Consider the following 19,910-nt stretch of genomic DNA (forward strand, 5'->3'; position numbering starts at 1 on the left):
GATGCTGTGAAACATATAGTAAGTTGGTACCTGTATTCATCAGGCACTAGGATCTAGTAGCATAAATATAGCATCTTAAATAAACCATTTCAAATATTCCTTGGTATACTAGATGGCTCCTCACAAGTCCAGAATGAAACAGATCTCCAATACTTTTCTGCCAACACCATGACAGTGGCCTGGTGTGCAGTGTCTCAAGTTCTTGGACACCTGCCTTTAAGAACTTGAATTTCATCCAAGCTGTGGCCCCTTCTAATCTGTCAGTATCAGATGAGCTGCTGTGAAATCTTTCAGACCCTCAGGCTCTCCATAAAAAGCTAAAGAAATTTCTCAGTCATTGAATTAATATCAAAATCTTTATCAAAAAGGATTTTAAAATGTTGATTGTGCTTCTGAGTAGGAGCATATAGCACTTGTTCAAAGAGAAAGAGAAGCAGATATAAGGAACAACCTTGTCTCTTCCTGTTCATCTATTTTTAACTCAAAATGTTGCTCCTCCATTACTTGAAACTCACCTGAAATGCAGAGTGGAAGGACACTATATTAACATCCTTTTGAAAACAGAAATGTTTCAAAAAGGGTTCGGTGTTTTTTCCCACAGTTGAAATAATGTTCTTCAAAAGATTTTTTTTGTCAGACTTAAAATCAGCAAAATTCCTTTGCTGTTTTTTTATCTAGGTAAAAGTAGAACTGCAGCACTTGACATATAGATAGACAATACAGTAATATATATACAGATGATTGCTAAGAGATAAATGTTTCTATGCATGTGTGTGATAATCCATGAATAAATGCATTTATGACTCATATGTATGTATTTCATATTTAGAGACATCTCTATTTATGGATTAAAAGAGAATGGACTAGATTCAGGCACTTACATGAATGTATACATAGACAATACTTAAAACAAATTACATCAAAATAATAAAATTAAAATAAATTTAGGCTTTTTGTCTTTACCTAGCATTTAATATTTTCCATTTTTCTCTGAAAAACTTCCAAGCAAGATCCCTTCCATGTGGATTTCGAGCTACATGGATTATCACATCAATTGCATCTTGATCCAGGACAACTTCTGAGTTGAGAGACAAATTCAAAAGCCTAGTGGGAGAAGCAAGGAAAAAAAATCCTACTTAGTTTCACCGACACATAGTCTAACAACACATCAGAAAACTCTCAGAAAAAAAAATAATCACTGCCAAATGGTTTGTTTAACTCTCCAAGTGAATTCAGTGGCTTAGTTCTATGATTCCAAAGATGAGGCACGTTCATGAATCAGAAAAATTTTGATGTAAAAGGATTTCAGAAAAGGCTGAGGCGAACCTTACATGTACATTTTTATGAAAGATCAGACTGGTCAATATATGCTTAAAAAAAATAGCATTATTTATTATAGGATTTCAAACATTTCCAAAGAACACAGGAAAGCTTGGAAGTGAAAAGACATAATATGTGTCAATTTTCGTATGCATTAATGCAAAAACATAAAACAGTTTAATAGACAGTAAGCTTGGGCTTGAAAAGCAAAGTTCTTTCATTTAAACCAAAGCTTAAGTGATGATCCATATATGTTGAAGTGATTATTGGTAACATTCAGATATAGGTATTTTGGTACCTGTTCAGCAAGTTTCTGTCATCACTGCAAGTTAAGGCTTCTAATAATATTTTCTTCTCAGACACTGCTGTGGTAGAATGAAATTTCATCCAGATGAACTCCCATACATCTTCATCCATCAGTGAAACTCCTGTACAGTAGACAATGTCTCTCACATTGAGTGGGATTCTACAAAAGAAATCAGTAACAGCACTGTGGTAAATAAGTAGCCCCTTGATATTGGAAACAAAGGAAGAACATCACTACCTTTAAGGGACTCCAAAATTAAGTGCAACAGTAACTTTTTTTTTTTTTTTTTTAATTACATATGCATCTCTTTACTGCCACCGAAATCTTCCAATTTTCCAGGCCATCCTAATGGATTTTCTAACAGGTAACACGTTTGCCATTCTTTTCACAATGCTATCACACTGTTGGGAGACTATACATTATGGTCATACAGTTCATCAACACATAATGTGCCACATAACCTGCAGGACAGGTAACATAAGCTCTCCAAATTAGCATGGGATCTTATCACTCTGTTGCTGGGCACTAAGCCAAATCTCTTCTTCTTGTCCTTAGTACTGAGGTTTTAGAATAGGAGCTGATCAGCCAGAAACTCATCCTTGCTTGTGCTGTAATGTGCTCCATCTTCATATAGTAACATACAAGTAAGGAAGGATGTGCTGAGACAATGCTACTGAAAAATGGTGGGTTTTGGAGAGAAGAAAATAGAAAGATCTGTTAATTTTCACAGCATTTTAACACCAGTGCAAAACCAGCTATGCCACAGGATGGTTGTGAACTCTGATTACTTCTCAAGTAATACAAACTCAGTTAAATGAAAGTTTCTTGAGGCCAAATTCAGATCTAGTATAGGATGTGCATATGTACTGTTTTGTTCTAAAAAGATCTCAGCTGGGCTTTCAATTTCCTATCCTGCTTATGCTTCCTATACAAGCACAGAAGCTGAAACATATGTGAGCTAAAGGGTATTCCTGCAGATAAAGCTAGACACTTCTCAGAGGAATAAGTTTCTGATTTGCAGAGAAGAATGCCCTCTTTTTGTTGCTAAAAATTACACCAAAACACAGTTCTCCAGGCTGAAACACCTCTGGAACTTCGTATGTAAGATCTCTGTAGAGAATCTAGAAATAAATACAGCTGCTGTCAGTGACTGGGCAGTAATACAGTGAAATTATCTCCGTAAAATCCGATTTCAAATCTTACACAACACAGAAAGAGAAGGTTTCATCAACACTTATTATAAGACTTTCACCAAAGACTTACACCATACACTGGGCTATCCCAGTCAAGAACAAAGAGGTTCTTTTACTTCCATCTGCTCATTCTCCAGAAAAAAACTTTCTTCCACTGAAATTTTCTATTATTGGGCTCTGTAATGAGTGCTTTTGTTAAAAAACTTCAGCTGATCTCTTTGGTCATGTCTGAGTCCCTGGAACATGAAACGCAGTATGGCTTTTCAGCATTTCAAAATTTTGATTCGTCTTCAGTACTTCATAAGGAAGTAAGCAAAGTAAGAAACCATATGTTGATAACTGTAAAGGGTTACAAACTGTTGTTGCCTCTATGGGGTTAGCTGTTTCCAACAACTAAAGATGGTTTCTTGAAAAAAAGAACAAAAGTAGTATGTAGCTAAATTAAGGAAAAACTGGAAAAAAAAGTGCACTCTTGCTACTGGTGGAACAACTTTGGGGAATTAATGCCTACTGCTTTTTTGTTATGCTTTTTCCAAGTAGTAAGAAAGTCCTGAGGTTGAGGCTTTGTTCATGTTCTCTGGCTAGTGTAGTCATCAGCTCAGAGGGAATATCTGCAGATTTAGATGCAGATAGTCACATGAATTTTGCTTCTGCTGAGACAACATGGCTCAGAACACTGCTGCTTCGTGGAGGTTTTTTTAGCAGAGTCCCATACTAACAGAACCACAAAGGGTTGACTAGTGCTGAGGTATTTTGCATTTGATGCAGACAAACCCAGACATTTATTCAGGAGTGAACTCTCCAAAGCAAAACTGAAAGGGTAGGCAAGAAAAATGTAGTCCATTTTAAAGCTGCTAGGAATATGAAACTTTTAACTATGCATAGCACGCACCAGCAATATTGCCTTCTAAAGCAAAATCAGAGGTGTAATGTCTCATCTTTGCCATGAACGGCTTCGATCTAGCCTGAGCAGATTGGTACTAGAGTGAAGATCCTGGCATAGTTCAAGATCTTACTGTTTCTTGTCCTCCCACCACCAAATTGCTGTCTGAGAACATGCCATCCAGAGCCAAGCCAGGCAGTCAGCATGGATATGGTTATGACCACATTGCTCAAGCAGGTCCCCGACACACAGATGGGGCCTCCAAAAAATGCAGGTTCCAGAGTTCCTCCCCCTTGATGCTTCCTATTACCCTCTTAGATTTTTCTCTAAATGTTCAGATGACCTAAAATGTTTGACACTGAAAAAAGTTAGGAACTCTCCTTAGATTTACCCAGGATCAGGAGGTTTTGGCTTATGTATTGTCGATGCAACTGCTTCTGTGGTCCCTACAGAACTGCTAGACCAAGACCAAGGAAACCAGAACATCCTTAAAGCTAACCAGATCCATTAAAGGAAATTGTATGTAAACGTACATAGCAATAAAGAAAAAAGTTATCACTTTCACCAGGTTTTCCATACTACTGAGCTTTGATTCCAAAAACTGAGTTAACATTAGTAAAATGTGAGTTTGGTTGACATTTACAGAAATATCCATGTGTGCTAGGTGCTGAATTTCCAATTCATTGTAATGGAATTTGTACTTCTTAGTTGAAAGTCTATCATTAAACCCTGTTGCAATATTTCAAACATTAATGGATATCAACATTTTATTTTTCCCCCATTTAACCTTTCCTTCAAAAAGTGCATGCAAAGGAAACTGCATATAATTGAGTCTATTACAGAAAATTAAGATTACTTATTTAAACACAAGAAATCAAGATATACTAAAATTAATGGAGCAGATATTTAGGTGCCTCCTTTGTGTTGGCTTATATCAACTCCGAATGAGGCTTAAAATTTTCTAAATAACTGCAACTCTCTCAAAACTTCAGGTCAGCAATTACAGTAACATAAATATGCAGCCAAATGTACATACACTGCACAGAACATGAAAGTAATATTAATTATTGTCATGTTTTTCTGATACACTAGGTTATTTGTCCTTAAAGCACAACTTCCTTACCAGTTTATATCTTTTTTTGCTTTTAATTTTGGAATTAATAAACTGACAGCAGCCATAAGAACATATGCTAAACCAAAAGTACTAAGGCCAGTATCCTGGCCATGCGACCAAACAACCCATTGCCCCAAATCTGTTTTATCATATGATATCTGAATATGAAGAACAGTTGAACCCAGTCAAGCTTTATTTCAATTACAAAAGGACTTTTTATATATTGACACACAAATACTAAATCATTTTTTTAGAAGCACACATAGTTTTTCTGAGTTTTGTCAGCAGAAATATTATCTTTGGTTTACTGCAAGAGATGTGACTCAGCCAAGAGATACTATAAGGAACTATAAGGCACCTGGGAAAAGTAATCCTTTTTTTGGTTGACTGCTCCATTAATTCAGGTATGAAACTGTGCTGGAAGGACTGTCAGTCTATGCTTGGCTAGTACAGTCAGCAGCAGAAGTACCTAGAAGTGGATGACTAACCCCAAAAAGGTCAGCATTCCTCACTTCTGAAGTTTACATTTTGGAATTTTACAGTAAAACATGTCAGTTCAATGGGCTTTCCCAGCTACTCCATCTTCTATGTTCTAAATGCCAACATTAGTGTTTTTAGCAGCAGTGCAGTCAGTAACCACAGGATCATTTGCATGCTCTGGGAAGGAAGACTTAAGACAAGTGATGGCACGGAACCCGTGACCATACCTAGATATCACCATGTTTCTTGCAAAGAAAACTCTATTGCAACCAAATCAGTCATAGCATATTTGCAGTGTAGCAGATCTACTCAAAATCATCCAACCAATTACTCCAGGGAAGGTTTTAGGTCCCTATCTATAAGCTAAGTCATTAGGACAATGTGAAAAAAGTCAGCCCCGACAAACCAAAACATCAGAACAAATACTGATTTTAAAAGGCTTAGCTTCAGAAACTACAAAACTCATGGCTATGAAAAGCCACAAATTACTCCTGTGAGAGGCTTGTAATCAAGACTGTAGACAGGGGGGTTCTTCTTGTGAAAATGAAAATTGTTTATGAAAATGTGAATATCCCCAAAGTCATTTCTCTATTGCCTCAACAGAGACTCCTCTAATTGAATTTTCTCCATTTGTGGAGATTTTTGCTTTCTCTCTCCTCCAGTCATTATGGGCCCGTATTTCATCATTATCTAAACATATGAAATCTCCCCAGTCTACAGATTTTTTAATTTTATAGCTTCATGGAAAATGTTGTTCTAAAATTGCAGTTCCAAGGAATCAGATCAGCATGTTGAATGTTTGCCCCCTGTATTAACTGAATCAAGTGGATAAAATTACCATTGTTTCAGTTCAGCTTAGGTAGTAACACTGCAGAACATATCCCCGTGTTACATTAAACCTCATCTGGGCCTTCAAGGCTGCTCTCAATTTTAAAGAGCTAATATGATTGATGGATACTTCAGAAGAATAAAGATAAAGATTAACTTTTGAAAGCATCACTTTAAACAGCTTTTATTTGAATACTGATCCAATTTATTTAACTTTATTTTTCTTGCTTAAGAGATATGATGGTGAGAATGAAATATGTAACTAGCAGAGCTCATGCTTAAAAATTAAACACTTTGGGGAAAAAGTTAAAAATTAAACAGCTAGAAAAAAATTAATTAAAATCGTGCTATGCCTTTACATGGATTTTTTTTTTTCAAGAGTGAATAATAAAGCTCTACAATGAGCTAAGAATAATCTTCTAAGTTATAATTAATTGGTACATACTTGCTCCTATTTAAAGTATGTTCTAACAATTGGAGATACACTTACAAAATTGGATCATAATTATTTATCTTCTGGGCAAATTGTGTTCTAATTTTTTAAAATGTAACTGCACACAGTTTAGACCATTCTTTGATTAAGTGACAAATTTCAATACCATTTAGGGTACTATTTGGCAAAGAAAATTAATCAGAAACATTATTCTTTATTTTTGTAACTATTTAACATTTAACTTAAGCCTATTTTTCTTGATGACTATATTTATAGACTTGTTTAATAGGTTACAAGGCTCAGATAAGAAATAACAACAAAGTATTGGGGCTTTGTTGGCAGATCTGTAATATAGATTCTATTGTAAGGAACAGCACCATAAGAAGTTTATTTTTTAAGATGGCAGTTCCAAAGCTTATACTCCCATTCTGTATTACAAAGTCCGGGAGCCATGCTGCTGGCACCACTGTGCACACAGAAGAGGGAAGGATCCTCCAACATAGCACACGCCCAGTCTGAAGAGAAAGGACAGAACTTCCCCTTGAAAATTGAGGCACAGAGCTGTGATGGGCTTGACATTTAGGTGCCTGTCACACATTGAATTCAAGGGATATTAAGCAAGGACACGGCTACTCAGGGTGTCTGTGGCAAAGCTATGAACAGATGCTAGGTTTCCTCAGTACCAGTCTTGTGCTTCTGAGCTTCAGGTATCATGTGGGTCTGACTGTGGCAGGCAGAGAATACATCATCCCTCAAGTGATGCTTACTGCTATTGCTCCTTTCCCTTCCTATGCCAGATATCTCATAACTGAACACACAACTAGCACACTCAAGCTCCTCAACGCTGATTTTAATGACTGAGTGGTGAGTTAAGCACTTCTTTGTGAGACTAATCTCTGAGTAGATATGCCTTATTTTGTCCTTTCTGGACAGTTTTTGCAATTAAAAATGGTCCTTTCTGTTCAATTGTTTTGCAGAGTTGTGGAGAGATCATTCCTGAATGAGAAAATTGGAGACAAATCTATCTAACTTTTAAAAATTGAAAATTAACTACTGCTAATCCATAATCGCTACATATAGGGTCATTTTATTGTGATCACGTACAGAAGTAAGAAGGTAAAAATGCTACCTGAACCAGCTGCCCCATAAAGCCCAGTTTTGTCTTTCATAAGACAAAATCCTCTCTCTTTTCAGACATACTCCCCAGATAATCTTTCAGAGCACTAACTCCTTGATTAACTCGTGCACTCTACAGTGTTTTCGTCCTCCTTAAACAGTTTTATTGACTTGAGTGCAAGATTCTACTCAAATGTTGTAAAAACCTATTAATTAGTTAAATCACTTCAGCAACATTGGCTGACACTAGCTGGCAAAGCTCCAGTAACAGTTCAAAATGCATGAATAGCTATGCCTGAATTTTTTCAGTAATTAAAACTTCTAGGGGTTGAGAGCACAGAAAGGATCTATTTTATTGTTTTACATGTATCAGACATTCATTGTGAAAAAAAATAAAATAACTCTCATTTTTTTATGTTTGTCACTAATAATTCCCAAAAATAGCTGGTGGGCATCAAACCTGAGAAAAAACCTAGTGCCTCTTCCAAGCAACTAACAAAAATAATTAACCTGTTGGCCACATTCCCATAAATACTTATGTAGATGGTTTAACTTAATTACATCTATAAGCTGATGCAAGACAGTAGTACTAGTGTGTCCATGTGAAACAAAGCATCAGAATTATGTATCTCAAGTCATTAGAGAGAAATAAGGGAGGAGGAAAAAGAAAGAAAAAATACTTTGTTTGGAAATTTGATTTTCTATTACCTAAGACAGACTTCATTGAAATTATCTCAATTATTGACTGTTAAATTGTTATTTACCACTCCCTCTGATCTATGGATAGTTTCATTTATAGTCATTAATTCATTATAGACATGTTACAGTCTCCTGACAGTCTCCTGTACACTCTTGCAGTGCAATTTGTTTCCCTGGTGACATTTCCATTGAGTAGTTAAAGGTCCATCCAAGTAAGTACACTGCCAATTTAGACAGGTGGATGGACATGAATCCACTGTTCTTTGCTGAGGAAATACAAATTCTGCACAGACAAGTATGGAGATCTAGTACTCTCAAATTAGGCTTGTTAGTTATCACTCTCTTTGTTCAAATTATGTGATGGAAGTCATCTTACTTCATTACTTGCATCTTTCTCAAGACTGACAAAGAATTAATTAGTGTTCCTAAAAGTCACAGCAATATGACAAGTCTTTGAAATGGTAAACAGAAATCACTGGAAAAGCCCGTATCTACACTATTACATTTTAAAAGATTAAACGAGATACCTGGGTACTAGGATGCAATTATCCAAGATCCTGATTTAATTTTTTAGTAACCAGAAGTGGTTCATCTGTAGTGCAAAATGACACACAGATGTGTTCTGTCTTGAACTCCAGAGACTCAACTGGAAAATTCATAGTATACTCTCTTTTCCGAGATCTCTGGCCCTACCTCAGTGCCCCAAAACTTCTCAGAACAACCTGGATGATTAGAGACCAGAACAGATTCAAAATATCTCGATTCAAAATATCAGATAACAGATTCAAAATATCTGGATTTGCATTCAGGATACCAGTCTCTACTTCTTCTCATTCATGAAGACAGACAAATGCAAACTTCGTTAACCCATGAGCTAGAGAATGGATACTGACTTCAGTCTAATTCAGTGCAGCAGAGAGCACTACACTGCAAACACCATCTATTCATATAAGCATTGCTTTCCTTAAAAAACAGAAAATCAACAAAAAGAAAACCCATGCCTTCCTATCTCGTGTTAGAAAGTGTAGACTGAATGTACACTCAGAATTGCAAAAAAAGAAGAAAAAAGTATTAGAAAGAAGGTAAGGATTGAATATTAACTCTGCTTATCAAATAGCACAGTGAGCTTAGCTCTGTTGATCAAAGATTAGCAGATTGTTATCAACCATAAGGCCAGCATAACACATGCAAAGACAAGAGACCAAAATTGCAGACATCAGAATGCAACCCTCACTTTATACAACTTTGATGTGGTAGAATATTGGATTTTCCCATTGGGGGGGGGAGAGACTGATGATATCTGCAAGGCAGTTTTCCACATAAACAAAACTGATCAGAGTGCTTGTGACACAAGAATAATAGTAAAAATAGTAAAAACTGCATTAAACCTAAAATCACCCCAAAGTGATATGAAGCCCAAATCAATCAAATGCATTTACTGTAAGTTTCTAGGGGTATCGAGACAATTAATTAAAGTACTTTGTTTCCATTGAAAAGACAGCAACCAATAAAAAGCAATGGTTACATTTCTAAAGAAGAAAAAACATAAGAGCAAACTGAAGTGGCTATGACTAGCTAGGGGCACACCAAGATGTCCACTAAAATCTTAAAGAAACATAGCAACATAATTGTGTCTGATGCTATCCTATCATCTCCCACTGCTCACTGCTACATATTAGCAAAAGAATAGCATCACTATAGCTCTACTAACAGAACCAGAACACAAGCACTCCTTTTTCTGCTGAAGGCAAAATCAGCTGTCTTAGTTCAAAGCAGCTCTCTCATATACTCACATTTACACTATCCTGTCTAACTTTGCCTCAAGCAAGCATGCATCCACAGTCCACTCTGCCAGCAGAAATATGTATGTGGAAACCTGTAGCTGATGGATGGTAACAGTAGCTGGAAGAAAATCATGTCTGCACCCACAGAGAGGTTTGCAAAAACATGCTTGTGTCTATGGATAAGTTATGCTTTGAGCCATCATAGTATATATTCACGTTACCCGTTGTTATAATATATCCTGTCAGGAGTTTAGATTGCAGCTCTCCACACATTCTTTCTTGAACCTCAGAAATACATGTTCACTCAGTCTATCCAATACAGAAAGTCTGAAAATGCTAATCCTCTTAGAAACATGTTTTTCTTTCAGAAGAGATATGCAGTGAAGGTTAAAGGGGTTAACAAGGCTGATTCCCAAGCTCAGGCAGGCATTGTATGGTAATTTTGTTAATTTTTTAGGCTGAACCACAATGCTGTTATATCTAAGGAGTGTGAATAATGTATTTCTTCACACATGAAAGAGCTTCACAGGGATGAGCTCAGTTTAATGAAGGTAGAAGCAAACATCTTAATTTTCTGCTAACAGTAGCTTCTCTTGTACAGCATTCTGCTGTTGACTGAATCCCAGTAACCTTAGATTCTCAAACTACAGAGGGAAATTTCAATGTGCTTATATGTTTTCTACTAGTTTGTATTCCATGTATTCAACATGGAAGTTTCAAGGGTTTCCACTGCTCCAATACAGGAGTAGCATATATCCCAATTTAACAGAGTAAAAATGTTTGCCTTCATATCAACTCTCAAGTCAGAAGTCAATGCAGACTTTCAAGCAAATGTGCTGAAGCCATCAGCTGTTAACAAAGAGCAAAATCACTTAAATTCATTGATTAAAAAAACCATAAGACATATCTTGAAGTCTAATCTCAGATTTTCAGTTGAAAAAATAATCCCTTCTTTTTAACAATTGCAAGGATTAAAATGTGATATTGATTCCTAGACCAGTACAACCAGATGTCTCCTTATAGCCTCTTCTACATGTGATGTATGTGTTTGGCTTGCCTCTTGTAGAGCCAAACATCTTTTTCAGAGTTACTTTCCTTGTTTTAGCATCATGTTTTGCCCTGCAGAAGTAGCATGAGCAATACCACCTGAAGCCCTTTGCATACATTGTAATCCCGGTATTTCAGGTACTCAAGCCTCCCTTCCTCAGATGAATGCTCTCTCATCTTTAGGCTGGAGAGCTGTATTATTTCTCCTGCTAATTAAATAAATCACAGTGGCTGAGCTTCAATGAGAGGAGTAAAGTGTCTTGTGGTGTCTTAATACTGTCCCAAACACCTCGCAGATAGGTCATCAGGGTGGTCTTCTGCATGTGGCAGATGCAGGGCTGAGGTACTAAACTGAAGTTCTACCACAATCTCAGAATTACTGTTTAAAAGGGTGTTGAGAAGCAGCTTCTCTGCCAGTTCTATTTGAAAAGAAAAGGAGCAGACCTTTTCCTGCTTTAGTGACACTTTTGAAAGGCACCTTTTGCAAGGACCCCTCACTCTGTGATCGCCATTTACATATATTAATTTGATACAGATATCTTTCTACCTGTAGTGCTGGACCCTAAGAGGGCCTACTCTCCCTTCACAGTCTGATGTTCTCCACTCAGCACAGTGGCTGCCACCAACTTCATTTAGAGGTTGCCAAATCTCCTTGTAGGAAGCATAACTCCAAGAGTCTAATTCTGCCCTGTGAGCCAGGCATCTAAAAATGAAGCACTGAAACACCTAAGTCACTTCAGAAATCCAAGCCTTCAAGCTTCTCAGCTGACTGCCACTTCCATGCACAGAGACTTAATGTTGCAGTTCACATGTATGGGCTTTTTTTACTAATTCCATAAGAAAATCTGCAGTGCTACAGTTGGAAATCTAATGGGTTTTTTTCAAATAGTGCAGAAACACAAAGAGGACCTCTGGCTTTGTGCTTTGAATGACCATTATTTTACTGTGGCAAATTATGTGCACAGTAAAGAACATGTAATTACAAAGTACAAACAGTAACTGATTATTATGATTATTTCAATCCCCTACAGTGAAGAGTAGATGGTAATTAATTTCTGGACCTACCAGACTAAATATAATTACTAAAAACCACAGCAACTGTAAGCATATGCTGGTAAAACAGTTAGATATTACTGTATTTGTTTACTACCCAACACTTTATTCATAATTAAATGCCATAAGTGAAACAGAAAAAACATTTCAAAAGAACTTCTAAAAAGCCATAGATTAAAAACGTGGTTAAAAATTTATTAATTTTAGCATTTCTACAAGTGTTATTAATTGCATGTTCTTTGTTACACGTATTTGGACTTTAACTGCAGTCACTGCTAGGGAATCAAAAATCTCCTTTACATGATTTACTGCCTGTGCATTTATGTGGTATTTTAATACCACATATTAATTTAATACTACCCTAATTTTGTATTGATTTGAATCTTGGGACACAAGCCTAATTCCATTGTCTCATTTTGGGGTCTACTGCTCTAAGAATTTGTTCCTTCCAACATGAGCTGCTTGTGAATTAGCTTATTGTATGAAACATCTCATCATCCAGAATAAGGTTCTTGGGAGGGGATGGGTGGAAAGGTTGAAAATTAGCCTTTATTTTTACTCTCATAGTAAAACTCAAATTATACCTGTACATAAAATATCTCTGAGCTCTCTGGAACCCTATCTTCATGCTCTGGCTGTGCAAACCCACCAAGACCAGATTTCCTACAATGCATCAGTCAATGTCTTTGTTCTGTTTCAGAAGAGGGAAGGGTATCTACAAGAACTTTTAGAGTAATTTTCAGCAGATACAACTTTCCTCATTGTGGATAACTGGAATGGGCAAGGATACATATAGTTTCTGTACCTATCACCACCCTTCCTCACCAGGAGCTGTCAGAGAAGTTTGGAGAAAGATGACCAGCATGAGTTTTCCCTTCTTTGTGAGGAAACAAGCTCTAAGGGATTCCTACAGATTCTGAGGTGGCTGTTTGCAGCAAATTCACAAACAGCTGTTAAGGGCATCAAACTGAGCAAAACAAGCAATTGATGAGAAAGTATAAAACGGCACCTGTTGGATGTGCTCTCTGCATGTATCTTGTACTTATCTGCTTGCCCTTTGCACTTGAGCTAACTATTGTCTCTGAAGTGCTAAAGAGGCAGAATCATGACTCAAACACCATTTAATTAAACTCTGATTGTAGAATCACTATCATTTTCCTGGTGGAAAGCAAGGAAAACAGCCCCTGCTTTATTACCAGGTTTCAGTCTGAGTTGATTTAAACTGAGCAAAGGTGGTATGGGGTAACCCCTGATGCAGACCCCTACAAATGTTGTTACTGTGAAACACAAGCGGATTTTATGTCTACAGAGCCGCTTTTACTAGTAGCCTTTGCAATGTCATTTCAGCATAAATAGATAGGAAGTGAGTCTGCTCATATGTTAGTTACAGTCAGTATGTAAGACTGCTCTGAGATAGCAACTGGTAAATTCTAGGGTGGGGAACTGAACAAATCCTATAATCAAAAGAAATAAAAACGCATCTCTGTCTTTGCAAGTTGTACCCCTATTTATCAGCTAACTGTCAATGTGTATGCTGTAATTACATTATTTGTTGCAGCTATTCTTCAAAACTGCAGTTCCTTTGGAGAAATGCACTGCTTTAACTTAGTAACTACTCTCTACCTCTGCCCTGCTGTGATGCTTTTATCATAATACTTGTCATATGCTGGCAACCACAATCTTGTGCTCCCAAGAATGGTCCCATAGAAAGGCTAAGATGAATCTTCAGATGGCTCCTTAAATTTATTCCTTTCCTGTCTTGCTATTGTTAGCAAAGCATTAAGCTTCTTTTTTTTTCCTGATGCCTCCTTCTTCAATCCTGCTGGAAAGGATGAAGACACAGGGTAGGAGAAAGGTTTGCACGGTGACAGCTTTTTAACACTGAATCATCTACTGCTGTGCATGCTAATAGATGGTGCTAGGTTTGATTAACTAATTTTGCAAATTATTATCTAAGTAAATTACTTTTGAAGATTTTTTTCCTATGATTCTTTCTCTTTAATCTCCTCTTTGAATAGTTTCATTGTTGCTGCTGACGATAATAATTCATATAAAACCCTAGGGCATATATTTCTTAGTAAATATATCTGCTATCATCTTACACAAGAAAACCCTCACCCTCACACACATCTTATTTAAAGGTAGATAGTCATAGTTTCAAAATAATTTTTTTTCAGAAGTTTCAAAGTCATATAGGAATGTAATTTCCATTAATTCTCAGTTCATGGCTGGTTTTAAAAGACACTCATGTACATATGTAACTGGGTATGCCTGTAAAGGATGTTGAAATATTACAAAGACAGACACATCTTAACTGAAAAGAAATACCTGATTGGCCCAAGATGTCTTTGAAAATTCCTACATGCCTATATGTCTATAGAGATCTGATCTTTTTGCAGAGCTAATACAAGACTAAGACTAAAAATGTAAGACTTTTTCTCTTCTCTTTTTCTTTGTTACTTGAAAGTAAAATATTTTCCCTGTTTGTCTGCCAATGAAGAGTTCACTCATCTTTCTTCCTTTAAACCCCTCCTTAAAAGCCATCTTCTCTTGTTCTAGCATATAATTAACTAACAGCAATTTATCAGGAGTGGGCAGAGACTATATGGGTGTCCCCTCCACCCACTCATACATGCAAAGTCATATAATTCATTCTGAAGCCCCACAGACATTTTTAAATAACAGCCAGAGACCTCTGCTTCCTTACGTACCACCCTGCAGAATGGGGCACTGTGGATTGGGGCAGGCAGGAGAGGAAGAGCATGCCAACTGTATTGCCTCTGAGTAGGAGAAATGGGAAATACACATTTCAGTTTCACTTACCGGTTTCTATTGCTAGAAATCCAATCTGAGATTAACGTTGCAGCCTGCTGGTGACAGTGTTTGTTACCAAAGCTGCAGGCCAGCATGATGACTTCCCGACGCAACTCTCTGTCCAAATTAAAGAAAGCAGTAAAGCTGCATTATTGAAGATGTTTGAATGTTTACAAAAAGCTATTTCTTATAACAGTGGCAGCAACTGGTAGTTGGGCAACATTTAATCCAGATATTCAAATCTCAGTGTCAATTTAATGCCTACAACTGCTGCAACAACTAAAGAAAGGTCATGGACCAAAACCAGCTCCCATTTACACTTATGTGCTCTTCCTGACCTCTGCGGTCACATGAGTCCAAGTTCTTAAATATCCAGTGCAGTCAAATATTAAATTAAGGCTTAGGAAATCATGTTCTCCAAACTCAGGAAAGAGGAATTAATCTCTTGCTGCTTTCCCTCTAACCCAGGAAGGAAAAACAGAAGGACCACAGAGTTAGGAAAGTATGACATGCTGAAGATGACACCAAATTTTAGGTAGAACAGTATTACAACTATATCCCATGAACAAACAATAAAAAAAAGAAGCATAACAGTACTCATGTTGGTATGATGCTTGAACAAGTGATTTGTTTAAATTATTCGTTGGCCATCCAAGCTTGAGATACATTGATGCGACTTGTCTTAAAATATACTCCTGAGGAGGAAAAAGAAAAATAATTCAATGTTAACATTTATTCTTTCTTTCAAATTGAAGTACTACTGACTATTGAGGTTTGGTCTCTCTTTTTACACTTAAATAATGTCCAACTTCCCAAAGATTTTGATTTTCATTCAGCAAAGCAACATGTCCACTTATAATACTTCACTGCTATAGTGAGAAGTAAGCTGTAGAACAGCTATTTGATTAGATGCCTAGTATAAGACAATTTATTGTTATAAACCCTATAAATTTTAAGTTTTACATGCTATTTTGAATTCAGAATACACAGATGAAAAGTTGCAAGAGCATCTACAGCTTAATTTCTGCTCTATGGCCAATCTTGACTACACTGTGCATGTTCAGTTTTAAAAGAATATTGTTTTAATATCCATAGCCACAGCAAAAATGTTATGCAAGTACAGTCAATTAATTGACTTCAGAATAAAGAACAATGTGGCTGCAAATAAGTGTAAATTTGTACATTTAATGACACTGTGCTTTAAGTTTAGGTTCCTGGTGTGCTTAAAGAACAAAACAAGCCCAAGATCTACTTTAGTTACTTTTACTTTTTTACACAGGAGATGTATTTACATATTCTGCCCAATTCTGAAGAAAACCATTGTCATTGCATTCAGCGTAATCTTTTGCCAGTGGAACTCACCAATTTGAAAAAGAAACCTGAGATATAAAGAATTGCACGGGAGAGCATCTATTTTATTACTGTGGATGCACAGGCATGTGTATATGATGTCAACCTAAAAGGAGATTCACAGTGCAGCTTTCTCGAGCAGATACGTTATTCTTTGACTAAAAAGACTTTTTATTCCCTCTGCTATCACCTCTGCTTTCAAAACTCTCAACAGTAGTGATAAAACACAACCCAGCCATGAATTTTACTGGGTTTATTTATTAAAATCGTGTTTTCTTTACACAGCCATGTTTAGAAGTGCAATGACAGACTTAAAAGAATTTTTCTGTGTAGTTAACAGACTAAACATGTAAATTATTTCAACATCATTTTAAATTATGGCTCTGGTTTGCATGTAGGCCTACACTGTAGGTTGATAAATAATTTCAATCCGTCTTTATTAATCTGTAGTATACATTCTACAAAAATAATTTTCCACGTCAGCAGGTAGTTCTGTGTATGTGTGGGTATATATATATATATATATGTACTTCTACATATATACATACATACAGCCACCTCTAGCTTCCTACTCTCTGAGCATGTGTGTCTGTGGACACACAAAAGCAACTATATGTTTAAGAAGAAAAAAACACCTTTTAGCATTTCAGGCTTTAGAGAATTCCTTAATTTGAAGGCTTTACAAAATTACATAAAATTACAGTATGTTGGCCATTGAAAATATGTAGACTACATAAAATTCATAGTGAATAAAAAACCCCAAGAGTTTCTAATTGTCACTGGCTGGAATCAAATCCTGTGTACCTCATAAAACATGCTTCAGCATAGCTATGATTTTTTTTTTTTTTTTAATTTCAGGTAAAATGTTAAAATCTTTGTCATGTCTATCTTAATTATCTACTTCTAGCTGTTACTGCTGTCCCTTCGGACCCAATTATGAATGGGTTTTTGATTCAATGGTGATCTAATCCTTGTTAATTATGGTAACTGCATTGAATTCACCATGGCTTTTTGTATGAAATAATGACTACGAATCTTTACTTCAGCTGCGTGTGTCCTGTTCAGTTTTGCCTGCATTTGGTGTCCTTGCTGAGCTTAGGCATCAATCTAAATATCGCCGTGGGGCTCCTCAAAAGAGAAAATCTGGAAATAAATTACTTTGGCTCTTTACGTGAAATACTTTATTTGTCATAATATTTTATAGGAGTGATAATTACCTTTCCTTCTACTAATCATATATGCCTCAAACAACAGTTATCACTGTTCAAATGCAAATGAACCAAAGCTTGACAACTGCTATGCTTAAATAAAGAAGAATTAGGAAAAAAAGCTAATATCCCTAGGTCATTTACAGTAGCTAACTGGGGAACAGTTCAACTCTTGGCAGTGAAAGGAGAGAGAGTGAGAAAAAGGAAGGAGGAAGGGAGGGGAGGGAGAGGAGGGGAGGGAAGGAGGAAATGGAGGGAAGGGGAGGGAGGGAAGGGAGGGAAGGGAGGGAAGGGAGGGAAGGGAGGGAAGGGAGGGAAGGGAGGGAAGGGAGGGAAGGGAGGAAAGGGAGGAAAGGGAGGAAAGGGAGGAAAGGGAGGAAAGGGAGGAAAGGGAGGAAAGGGAGGAAAGGGAGGAAAGGGAGGAAAGGGAGGAAAGGGAGGAAAGGGAGGAAAGGGAGGAAAGGGAGGAAAGGGAGGAAAGGGAGGAAAGGGAGGAAAGGGAAGAGGGCCAGGGAAGGGAGAGAAGACTTTCTCTTACATTGAAGATGTTGTAGTTTTCTGTGCGGTCCAGCAATTTATCTAGAGGATAAAGAGCTCGGCTGGCAGCATGCCAAGGCAGAAAATCCTTCTCCTCTGAAAGGTATCTGATAATCTCCAAAGGAATATTCTGAGGTAAATAACCAGCTCTGCACAATAAAAGAAGTTAATATTAAATTGGTTTTGCAGAAGATACATGATGAGGCAAAAATTACTTCATTTTTTCCAAATGAAATTAAAAGGCAGAAAAACATAATAAACTAATTTCATTATACTGACATAAAAGTCAACCTTATAAAAACCAGCATCTCACAGTCTCTCCCCACACATGTGCAAGCACACTTACCGGATGAAGAAAGGTACAAACACACATGAAAGAAAACTAAACAAACTATCCCTACTTCATACATATTTCTGTGGCTATAAAAGACAGGAAGAATGAAGTAACTGACTTTAAGCAAAAAGAAAAGGAAGGTGTTGCTTTGCTGATTTGTAAGATAGAAAGCTATCTGCATAAAATCAACAACTCAAGGCATTTTGCTTCAGAGAACATTTCTACTGGCCAGGGGCAATTGGGAAGAACGAGTGGTGAAGAAGGATCTTTAGTTTCAGCTATCCTTGCCTCTCTTTTAGCTGCCTTGTCTTCTATCCACCTTAAGCCACTTTGGAGTGACTTATTTTATTAAACTGAAGTGACACCCAGTGACATCACTTTGGTTAAGGATGTTCCAGCGCTTTGTATATAAACAATGTTTTCTTCAGCTGTTTATAAATCAATCAGCTAGAATTTTGTTCCATTCTTTTACAGTCCTAAAAGACCTGTCCCTGCAAGGCAAGAGTTTAGGGGAATTTCAGGAAGGCTTTTTAAATTAATAGCTTCACAAGTAAAGTGCAATAGAGCCATAAGCATTTGAAAGTTGCTTTTTAAAACTGAGTACAGGAAACATGAAGCTTTAAGATTCGCTCTCATTTTCTTTTTCAGAATAACATTTTTTCTTAACTATTCAGACTGCAAAAACAAAGTGTAACCCTGTGGGTGTGAACTTTCCAGAAACATACAAGTCTATTCTTCTGATGTATGTGTTTAAATCCCAAAAGAGTTTCTACCTGCCTAGGAAGGAGATAATGATTCTGTTTTCATTAAACACTTAAAGTCAGCAAGTTGGATTCCACAAGCTTCAATTTAACATAGGCTACAGTATGATATATCTTCATAGACTATTTTTTCTCCCTGTTGGTTGCAAATGTTCCCCTTAATTTCCATCACTGTCTGCAGAAGAAATGCAAGCATACAGCAAACAAAGAAAATTACACAAATTATTATGGAAATTAACCAATGCATAGATGTTGATAGACTTTTTTATCTCAGTTGTAACAGCATATAAAAACTATTTTGCTGGAATATTTGAAATAGATAGGTTTCTTTGGGACCGTCCAAACTCATAGTTTCCTTGCAAGGTGCATCACATGCATGCAAGCCAGTTTTTCACACTCTCTACCAGAAGAATTACATGCTGTTCCCTTCACGTTCTCAGGAAAGAAGTGAGTTCATGTAACAGCTTTCAAAATTATCTATCCCATGTTCTTATGATGACTCACTCTCTAGTCTGCTTCATGTCATCTTTGCCTGTATTCTGTCAGCAAGGCTCTGTTCTCATTAGTATAGTATATAGCATATACTCAAGTAAGGAAAGCAAGATCACATGGGAACTCACTGTGTCACTCAGGAACTGAGCAGATATAA

General features: G+C 36.8%; 1 protein-coding gene across 1 annotated transcript in view; it reads right to left on the reverse strand.

Moving 5' to 3' along the window:
- TRHDE (thyrotropin releasing hormone degrading enzyme) overlaps positions 1-19,910 on the reverse strand; it is a 221,298-nt gene that overhangs the window by 13,509 nt on the left and 187,879 nt on the right. The window contains exons 13-17 of the mRNA XM_074902853.1: positions 18,168-18,315; positions 15,669-15,766; positions 15,081-15,188; positions 1,619-1,786; positions 964-1,104 (exon numbers count right to left, since the gene is read on the reverse strand). Coding sequence (XP_074758954.1) covers positions 964-1,104; positions 1,619-1,786; positions 15,081-15,188; positions 15,669-15,766; positions 18,168-18,315 — 663 coding nt within the window. The remainder of the gene's footprint in view (positions 1-963; positions 1,105-1,618; positions 1,787-15,080; positions 15,189-15,668; positions 15,767-18,167; positions 18,316-19,910) is intronic.

This window comes from Athene noctua, chromosome 3 (genome assembly GCF_965140245.1).
Source record: "Athene noctua chromosome 3, bAthNoc1.hap1.1, whole genome shotgun sequence".
NCBI classification, from domain to species: domain Eukaryota; kingdom Metazoa; phylum Chordata; class Aves; order Strigiformes; family Strigidae; genus Athene; species Athene noctua.